Source organism: Sycon ciliatum, chromosome 7 (assembly GCF_964019385.1).
Source record: "Sycon ciliatum chromosome 7, ocSycCili1.1, whole genome shotgun sequence".
NCBI classification, from domain to species: domain Eukaryota; kingdom Metazoa; phylum Porifera; class Calcarea; order Leucosolenida; family Sycettidae; genus Sycon; species Sycon ciliatum.
Genome location: NC_088649.1, coordinates 8,395,327 through 8,406,344, shown reverse-complemented (window position 1 = coordinate 8,406,344; position 11,018 = coordinate 8,395,327). Strand labels below are relative to the sequence as shown.

Here is an 11,018-nt window from a genome sequence, read left to right as displayed (position 1 = left end):
GGTCCGGTTTCGCCCATCACTTATCCCTCACCTACACTATGTAGTCCGTCAGAGTCACCTGATCATGTACCTACATCTATGCTATAGACCTTGCAAGCTAGCTACACGATCATGGGGAAATGGTTTACGTTGCTAGGCGACCAGAAGCCAGGCGCGAAAGGTCTGCATGTGTACAATGACTATGTGAGTACTGAGTGGGACTGCTCTGGCTGCTGTCTGTGATTTCGGACTACACATACACGCACGCACGCACACGCACATATGTACACACATACATACACACACACACACACACACACACACACACACACACACACACACACACACACACACACACACACACACACACACACCACAATGACAGTACGGTCATTGTGTGACAGGCGGATAATCCTCACTAGCTGTTCATCCGATCCTGTCGCTCACTTAGAAGTTAGTTGGAGCTGGGCATTTGTCGTTAGACAGTCACAACGACGTTATTCCCATGACGAGTTCACCAGGCGGGTAGCACAATACAGTGTTACCGTAATTGTGCCGGAACGGTCGTGGCCAAAGAATGGGATCTGTTCCGTTGTTTATCAGTCTGTGTGAGCGAGATAAGGGTTCCACTTCAACTCTAGACGGTCTACGGCCCTGACAATTCAATCCATGCTTGACCACGCTCAATGTCAGCATAAGTGCTGGCGTACGAAACACCTATCAGTGCTTTGTACTAAATTGTAGCCAGGGCATTCCACGTGCACGAATCCAGTGAGAACATCATGCATGGCTGGCTGAAAGTGCTACAGTGTGCGGTCCACTGTACAGTCTGAAAGTGCAATGTCCGGCGAGAATCACATCGTGAGAAGAGTACTCGTGTGTATTGTCTTCGCTCCTGGCATGAGAAAGAGCAAGGCGGTTGTTTAGAGGCAATGTCTCTCCTCACAAGGTGCATGTTCCAGTAGTAGTACCCAGGAAGTAGAAAGGTATCTGCATGCGCTTTAAAAAAAGTACACAATCATATTAGGAGGGTTCAGGACACGAGTTCGGATTTGTGCATGTGTGTATGAGTGATTACATTGTACTAACTGCCATTTGACGTGCATGCAGAAGTGCATGGGCTCTGCTTCCGCCTGCGTACTGCACTGCAGATCGACAACTGTTCATGGACCCCAGCAGACTGCTAACACAATCAACACTGAGAGAGCCACACTCCACTCACATCATGCAGGCCTTGAGAGTTGATGGCGCGCTCTCAGCGAGGCGTGGGGGGTCGCCATTGTACACTGTCCGAGATCGAGTTTCAGCACACCCTCTACACGCAGGATGATACTGGGTGAAGAAATGCAACACTACAACACGAAAACGTCAATTTAAAATTGTCTCAATCCTCTCCAAAACGTTCAGGAAGAATACCCTATACAATGGAGTGCAATACAAGTACATGCACCTGTAGTTCATTTTTCATTTCCACACGTCCACGTCAGCAGAGAGTGACACCCGGTTCTGACGAATACGTGCCCAGGCATGACGCCCTACATGAAAAGCACCTTTGTATTACTATTAGCCGTCGATCAGTGGCCATTTTGATATACACTGTACTCAGTAACTGGTAAATCATGTTGTTTGTTGACAGCATGTAACAAGGTTGTACCGGAGGACACCGTGTTCGGAAACAGTAACCTTACTAAAACCATCCCCAGTTGGTAGAGCCTACATGTACAGTTATGTACCCGTGGCTTTAGTGTGTTCAGCGATGTGGCCGTCTTCCATGTACCCATGGCTTTAGTGTGTTCAGCGATGTGGCCGTCTTCCATGTACCCGTGGCTTTAGTGTGTTCAGCGATGTGGCCGTCTTCCATGTACCCATGGCTTTAGTGTGTTCAGCGATGTGGCCGTCTTCCATGTACCCATGGCTTTAGTGTGTTCAGCGATGTGGCCGTCTTCCATGTACCCATGGCTTTAGTGTGTTCAGCGATGTGGCCGTCTTCCATGTACCCATGGCTTTAGTGTGTTCAGCGATGTGGCCGTCTGCCTATGCACCCGTGGCTTTAATGTGTTCAGCGATGTGGCCGTTTGCCTATGCATCCGTACAATATGAAGGTTTTTTCCTACAAAATCCACATATCTCCAGACACTGGGGTGAATAATGGAGTGTGGTGGTGGGGCCCATTAAGTCAGTGTAACAATGCTAGATCCTTGGGTACTAGTATCCCTTTACAGTACTTGTGCTAAGCTAGTCTTGTACTGTACTTTCTCACTGCCAACACTGGTCACGTGGGTCTCCCCCGGGATAGGGGAGTGTCTCTCCTTGACAGACAGTGATAAAGACATTCACTTATACGCAATACAGTCAACTTCGCTAATAACGACTGCGGATATAACGACAATTCGCGAATAACGACAGAATTTCCATGCCCAGAGCAAAGTCACATCCAACTGTAATGTACATGCATATACTGGGACTTCGGGTATAACGACAATCGTAGAAAATCTGAGAACATAATAACATGTCCACCAGTCTATGCAGACGGGCGCGGCAATGAACCTCACCAGGGGATAAGCCCAGACCGCAGTAAGGACTACAGGTACATGATTGCAAAGTAAACTATCGCTCAGAAATTGAACAGTTCGTTAAATCGTCAGCAGCGCCCATAATACAAATTTTTCAAACATCTCGTCTTTGTTGACGTTTTCTCCATGAGTTAACCATGGAAACTGTGTTGTTGCGGCGTGTGTTACTCTGAGAGTATTGCCTTGATGTAAAGTCGTCCACTGGACAGATAGATCACATCAAGGAGACCACGTCCACGAATCCTACAGGTACGTGTAGAATAATTATCATCGTCCCCACAGCTCTGCTCTCTCTTCTGCCGAGGTACTAGATCAAACAGATCCGTCTCATGTACATATATATAATGACTGTATGCTTCCAAACTCCAAAGCAACAAATCAGGCAGCAAGACCTCCGTCGTTAAAACAACTCCGTCTTTCAAGAGCTTAATGTACATGTACATAGCACAACTGACTGGCTCGGGCAATCGACTCACCATGATCAGCCATGCATGATGATGCTCCTCTCAGTCACAACTCCTGTAATTGTTCATAGTCACATAGTTTCTCCCGCACACTCGCTGGTGTTAACCCTTCCTTTCTTTTCACTTTGCTGACTCGTACAGCTCTACACTTTGTTTTTTGGTGCCTGTTTCTGGCCGTGATGCCGAGAACTCAGGTCGGCAGAGCCAACCATGCCCCACCATCACTGCTGCGTCTCGGTGCAGCCCCTGCTCAATAGTTGTCACGTTTGTCCTAGTCTCAGTACCATTGTCTTTCTTTATTATTCTCGGGCTGGGAATGTGAACATAGTAAAGAACAAAAACAAAGACTGACGCCTATTACATTCATTTTTATTTTTTATTTTTATTGGGAACACAGCCCTACAAAGAGACATGTGGAGACAAACACAAAACAAGACACAGGGGATGTAGGGACGACGTGCCGATGTACAGGGAGCAACTCGACCGACCAGGGGTCTCCGCGTTAGCGTTGCAACCTGGCATCGAAAAAAGGGGGGAGGGGGTTGCATGGTCAAGTAGCAAAAATAATAATTTGGTGCGAGAAAGGGGCGCTAGTATTGCACCAAATAATATAAATACGTGTAATGACTAAACCAGAAGGAAAAAAGAAGAAAGAGAACAATAATCATAACAAGCAAGTACTAGTAGAGAGGTAACATGTATGTAATGCTGTAGCACGTCCTTTGTTCACACTTTTAATTATGCAGTTATATTTTATGTTCTTTTCGTATACCTTACCCTCAGCTCCGATACTATTCACTGAAGAGCGGAACGCGAAAATCGAACTATAGTAGAATTCTTAAAATTCTTAAACTCGTTGTTGTCTGGCCATGTCTGCATTTCTTATTTTCTTTATTGCACTTATAAAAAATAAAAAGAAGATGTTCATGAAGATCAAGTGCTCCGGTTTCGGTCTGGCTTCTAGTCCAGAGGAGACCGACCAGGAAATTCTCTTTTCCGAACAAATGAAGACTAATCCTGCAGCTCGAACTACGACACCGACACTTGCCATAGCAACGACCGCATCAAGTTGCTTAGCCTCCAAACATTCTACGTAACGACGGATTTCCAGCGCGCCAAACAACAAAGACAGAACACAAATAACTAAACGTCTCCATAGCCACGATCAATACACAAAAGGAGCTGAGAGAACCATGTAAAGATGCTTGTTGGACTCGAAGGCTCACGTTAAGGTGAATCTCAGCCAATTGTGATCACTGGAAACTTTTTCTGTTCTCCCAACTGGCAACCTCGCACAAGGGCCGCACCCGGACCCACATGTAGTGGAGACATTGCACTCATACCTACATGCACATGCACACCTACATAGTAATGGCTAGCCCTTCCCCAAAGATGCCAAAATAATTGTGAAACCAGTGAAAGTTGCTGAAATCACATACAGTCATATTTTTTAAGAAAAAGCTCAAAAGCTGCGGATAACGCAACTCAAGTTGAGCGACTTCTTGTGCATACAATGATGCCAAAAGCAATTTTAAAAGCAAAAGATCAGCGGAAATAGACAACACTGTACTGTGACGCAGCACAACTGCCTGAGTATAGTCATGCGTACTTTGAAGTACATGTACATGTACATGTACAATCATGGTATTACATGTATATAACCCAATACTACTTCAATACTAAAATTAGATAAACCTTGTTATTGTTCACACATGTTGTTAGTTTGACAGCATGAAACAAGGAGCGATCAAAGAAAACACGATTGACGCAAGGAGAAGTCTAAAAACTCCCCTAGCATAATGAGGGTCAGGACCGGGATCAACACCCATATGGTTCAGATGGTCCCGACGGACCGGGGCTCTGCTAACCGTGGATGGTTGTAGTAAGGTCACTGTTTGCGAACACAGTGTCCTCCACCTTGTTTCATGCTGTCAAACTAACAACATGTGCAATCATGTACGTGTGCATATCTCCAAATTGCGACGTGAGGTGCAGGTCACTCACGTTGTTTTTCGACGCGCGAGCCAAATTTAAGGCCGGCAGAGCAGCCTGGCCCCGCCATCACTCCTCACACATATTCGGGAATATAGTGGACTTGTGTAGTGGACTTTCGTATAAAATAAAATAAACCGCGAGCTGAACGTTCGCGTCACGTCAGAAATAACGGGCATCTTTAATTAGAAATAATCTACGTGGAGATAATAATTTTAATATAGCTGTGAATAAGATTAACTTCAGTTTCTTTGGTTGTATCCTTTAGTTCTGTGTTTCTTCCTAATGATGATAGGAACGAGAAAATCGATTCTGGGTTTCAATAATATTTTTGTTATAAAGTACACAGTCACACATGTCGAACAAATAATGTAGTTGCGTGATGTCTGCGTGCGACCTTCATCTTATTCATAGCTATATAGAGAGGTTATAACCTCTAAAAGTATTATCACAGAGGGAGGAATTTTAAAACTATGTGCAGTGTTATGCCCCAGGGGCTGCTGTGGCTGTCAACATCGGCGGGTCGTGGGGTGACTTTGCAGGCCTTCATTGCGCTTGGACAAGTGCAATACACAGACTCTCACTAGCTACACAGTACAGTACACTGATTCTGGCTTATTATTTCTGCATTGATAGTCATAGTGATTGATTTTCCGCGCAGAATTTCTGACACTGCATGCACGTCCCATGCGCGTCAACAGTACTTCACACTTTCCTTTTCCCGCATTATCACGTCAGCTATGCCAGTTTTGTATGCATGTGGAAACATTATAATAGCAGTTTGGTCTATGCACGTATTTCTAATCATTCAACATCTACCTTCACTGATGAGCTATGCATTAGCGAAGCAGCTGTCTGAAGGAATATCGTCTACGGAAGTGTCCTTGCAGTGGTGATGGTTGTGTGCGGTAGGGTCTAGTCGAGTCGGCTAAGGAGCGCAGTGTAAAGTGTAATGGCCGGAGGTGACTCAACATTTACGTGACTCACATGTACATGGTAATCTCAGCACCTAACCATGTCCTTGCGCCTGCGATGAGGCGGCCGTGCACCATTACACTTCACTGAGCACACACACTGTGACACAGGGTGAACAGGAAACCAAGCGATGTCCGTCTCAAGTCTCCCCCTCAAGCAACCCACCGGCCGTACACACTAGGACAGTAGAAGTATACAGTCATGTACATGGCTTTGTACTAACACTTACTGTGGCTTAGTTGTACTGTTGTTCCAACGCGTGTTCCACCCGTGACGATCGAACCTGCCCAATAATGTGTGAACACTGACTGCCAACTCTTAAGAACGCGAGCAGCCCGCAATGACCTGCTGCACATACCAAGAAGTCACTAAGAGAGAGCACTAAGAGCGTCCAAGCATCCAAAGACAAGTTAGTTTCAAACTATTACTACATGATTGTATAGTGTTATTCGCTCACTGCCCATACTCTACGCGACTGGGAAAGTCCATACCAAGCCACCCAGCACGCAGTGTATGCATCTATTCCCAGTGTACAGTGACTATGCACACGTGCATGTACAATACAGTGTGATTATAATATTCGCAGGATCCGCGTTAGCATCACTTGAATGTTCAGAAACACGCAAGCTATAGCCTTCGCTTCCGCAGGCCACCACTATGCCTTTACACCTTTAAAATAGTGGCGAATGCATACCTCACAAGTGAGTCAGGGGAGAGAAGGTGAGTCTCTCAACCAATCGGGCGTGTAACGGCCCATAACCCTGTAAACTGCATCCTTTCCAGTGTGAACATACCAATGTTTTGCACCACTGTGTCTTGTGAACCAGTTCTTGCTATACAGTCAACTTCGCTTATAACGACACTCGGCGGGGCATCAGAAAAGTGTCCTTATTCGCGAAGTGTCGTTATACCCGAAGTCTCATTACATGTATACAGGTAGTATGGACTTTGCTCTGGGCATGGAAATTCTGTCGTGATTCGCGAATTGTCGTTATATCCGCAGTCGTTATAAGCGAAGTTGACTGTACATGTACGTATACATGGTGTACGTGTGCTGGAAAAGACACTACGCTCATACTGCCATAGGCTACAGTGTAGAATAGGCTTCAGGGGCGCACGGGGTAATCGTCTTCGTGGCCCAGATATTGCTTGTGGTTTTACGACAAGAGCGCTTTGCCCTATATTGCTATAACCTAGCTGACACATTGTCCTGCAGAATGATGTAACTATTCAGTGCCAGCCGTACACACTATTCTAGACTGAGGCTCGAACCCGCTTGTACCGCCACAGCGAATTATTGTGTTTGCTGATCGGTAGGAATATCGCACGAGTAGCTAACAGCCTGCCTAGAACATAGGTTACTGGATAGGGGATCCTGATCAACGCGAGGTCTCGTCGAGTTGCGGTCTTCTCCCGCAGCCGTGATCCTGTTTGGTGGTAACTTACTTCCTGTGCAGGTGGCTCAAGTGTATTCAGTTCTCAGTTCCCAGGTCCACTTCTGCGGGTGTCCACTCAGCCCCCCCCCCTCCCAACCTGGTAAGGATACAATGTTTTATTAACAATCGTATTAGTATGAATCACTGCTTGGCAGTATAAGTAATGTGTCACAAGCTATACAGCGGAGGTCCGCTCTAGTTCTTCCTTGCATACCTTCCGTAATTCTGTTCTTCATTTTTTAGGGTACCCTGTCAAAAGGCCTTAGGCCTGTGGGGATTGCCCTATCAAAAATTTAACAATAATAATAATGTTGCAGAAAGTTCTTGCACAACGTGCTCAATGCTACGATAGCAGAGCCAAAAACACGAATTAGCAATGGACCTAGGCTCAACTATAATAATATTATGTAAGTTGTTGTCTGAAGATTGGCGGATAGCCATGAAACTCCTAGTTACAGCTTAATTCAGCCTGGTACCGTTGCTAACTTGTGTAAGAAATTTGTCACTTACTTCGAAGTTCCAAGTACATGCACAGTGCTGGCAACTGAAATCCGACCCTCTTCTGGGCGGCGCGGCGCGCCGCCCAGAAGAGGGTCGGATTTCAGTTGCCAGCACTGTACATGACATGTACAGTGAAACCTGTCTAAGATGGCCGCTCAAGGAACCTTCAAAACCTGGTGGTCTCTCTATCCAGGGTCATTTGACTGGACATAGCATTCCTTGGTCCTGGCTGCAGTGGTCTTCTAGGACAGGTGGTCGCCTTATCCGAGTGGTCGCATTGACAGGTTTTACCGTCCTTGTGTTCTGAGGTTGCCACCATTGTGATGCTATTAGAGAGGTTGTTTCACGTAAAAGTCTTACGTCCGTGAGATTTTACGTCAAAAGTGAAAAAACTCACGTAAAATTTGACGTGTTTTACGTGAGTTGACTGTCCCGCACGTAAGTTCATGACGTGAGTTTTTGGTAGTTTCGCTTGGTTATTCCGACCAAATTTGTGTGAGTTTCCGGAATTTTATCGAGTTTGTTGGAAGATTTCATATTTGTGCGAACTAAACCCGAATCCTGCCAGGCAAAATTTCACGTCACGTCGCACGTGTAACTTAACCTCTAAAAATTACACGTAACGTGAGATTTGCACCGCGTTTTGAAAAAGGGCAAAAAAACGTGTAACTTAACCTCTCTAGTATCCATACATTTCCCGTGGTTCTACATGATTGTACAAGACGTTGCTTGTGCATGTACATGTACATGTATTTAACCTGATGAAAATGCACTAAAATGGGTCCGTGAAATGTTTTGAGTCCTTGCCTTGAGTCCTGAGTCCTGATTATGGTGGCACGGCGAGTATAAAACTTGTACTCTTTCTTGCGGTGATTAGTCATAAACTGTAACGATATCTGTCTTCCTAGAAAGCTCACGGTGTTTCTCGCAGGTTTTTTTTTTAATAAGAAGTACCCAATGCGTCATGACATGGAACCATTATGAAGATATTTGTTGTGCGATCGGCTTAGGCGAACACTCTGAACTGTGCCGATAAAACATGAAAGCTTGGTCGAAAGGGCTTGCCCTGAGACGTACACTGTGTTACAATTAATGGCTGGGCATCGCCCTCATCTCAGGTGTTGATCCCCATAGGATAGGGCAAGTCCTTGAGAAACCTCAGGGTTTAGGAGGCCGGTCAGCCAGATACTGTACGTTTGTTTTTTGTTTATTTTATTTTACTTCACCAAGTGAACAGGCATTTCTGCCTTCTCACCAGGTCCGGAGACCAAGTTCCAACAAAATGATGAAGAGTAAAATGAAAATGCATGTTATATAATGATCAAAATCATGCAGAAGGTTATAATAATGAAAACGTCTCTCTGCTTTCTTCTTCTTTCTCCACAGCCTTGGGTGACCAGATAAGGACAGTCTTGTACAGGTCACAGGCACAGCTGTAGTTCGCACTGGTGCCTCCACCCCAGTCAAGCTGAGTAGCTTGAGGACCACTACAAGGACATGACATACACTGTGTGTCTCGTTTCCATGACATTGAAGTAACCAATAGCAACGAGGCATCCTTGGCGCGCACGCACTTCTGCATGAGACGGTCCACGGATTGGATCAGGCGAGTTAGGCAGTAAACCAGCAGAAATCTGCAGGGGCAACCTGCTGCGCATCTGAACGCGTCCCTCCAAGAATGATCTGTTGTAGATGACTTGCAATACCTCAACCATGGAATTGACGGTGGAAAAGGCTGAAGCAAGGTACGCATCATCACGCAATTCAGTCAGACTGCTGGCATTCATCTGCCTTCTACTACTCGGTCTTGTTCTCTATCCGCCATTGCATTGCATCACCATCACCAAGGGATCACTCCACTTGGCAGCTAACGCCAACTCAGACCTCGGACTGCTGATTCCGAATTACGAAGCGAAACCCGGCCGCTTTCTATACCTGGTCACGAGCGCGGGAGATCCTGGTGCGTCGTGGATTGCACTCACACAACAGCCTGGCGTGTATGCTATCTTTGCTACGTGGAAGCATCGAGTCGGTCCGAACATGACGTCATCAAGACTGGAAGCGTTCTACTTTCCCAACTCGACGTGGACGGGCAGCAGAAATTTTCTTTTCTCCAAGGTGGCCGGATTCGAGCGGCGCATCATGAAGCGCATGCACTTCATAGTGTTCGCCGATGATGACCTTGCTCTGGTTTCGCGCAGCATTTACAACCCCCGCTTCCATGTTGCCGACACGTTGGCCGCCACTCTGCAGCTACACGACCTGCTGATGCGGGACCGACCCGCTCGGGCCGGCGTCGAGTATGCCGGTACCTGGGAGAACCCGATCCGCCTGTACTCGACGGATTGCGTGCGGAGCTGCGCTCTGGACGGAGTGCTGGACGTCTATCACCGCTCAATCGTCGAGTATTTGCTGCCCTATGAAGATGCGTGGGATTCCTCCAGCTGGCACCTATCCCAGTTTATCATGAATCTCCGCAGTCAGTCTCTGCTGCCGAACGGATGCAATCTCTACCGGGAAATCTTCATCGACACAGGTGCAAACCGGCACGGAACTTATCCCACGGACAACAGTCTACTCCATCGCGTGGCGGAAACAGTTACGGAATGTTTGGTCGCCAGCGGATTCCAGCTGGCCCGCGGAGCATCTCACATTTCCCACGCGGAAGCCGTGAAGCGTGCTCTGGGGCGGCCCAAACCAGGCCACCCTGCGGTAGGGTGCGCAGCTCAGCCTGTGGATGTCAACTACGCGTCTAGGCTGGCCAAAGATCTGCGTCTCTGGCCAAGGAGCTGCTCTGGCTGACCGGCTGCAGGCCAGCCAGAATTATGCACGCATGTCATTTGTAAATGCGTGAGGAGCCGTGAGGAGGAGCTTGAGGATACATGGCCTTGAGGATGAGCGTGAGGATGAAATAACTTGTCATTGCTTTGTAAGATAATAATTAAATTTTGTCCATTGTACAGCCTCTGCTGCTCAATGAAATCCTACTGCGTAAATCAAGTTTGCACCATGCACCAGTGCGATTTTTTTGTCTTTGCCTGTGAGCTGTGATCATTGTAAAAAAAAATAATAATAATAATAAATATCGCAGTGCTTGC

The 11,018-nt window shown here is 46.6% G+C and overlaps 1 protein-coding gene across 1 annotated transcript; it reads left to right on the top strand.

Annotated features, from left to right (window-relative positions):
* Positions 1-7,072: 7,072 nt before the first annotated feature.
* LOC135820892 (uncharacterized) lies at positions 7,073-10,920 on the top strand. Its single transcript, XM_065333941.1, has 2 exons — positions 7,073-7,519; positions 9,307-10,920. The coding sequence occupies exon 2, from the start codon at positions 9,613-9,615 to the stop codon at positions 10,720-10,722; it is 1,110 nt and encodes a 369-aa protein (XP_065190013.1). The 5' UTR covers positions 7,073-7,519; positions 9,307-9,612; the 3' UTR covers positions 10,723-10,920.
* Positions 10,921-11,018: the final 98 nt, after the last annotated feature.

What these genes read in the sequence shown, in the direction of transcription:
- LOC135820892 (XM_065333941.1), top strand. Translation starts at nt 9,613, where the DNA reads ATGACTTGCAATACCTCAACCATGGAATTGACGGTGGAAAAGGCTGAA.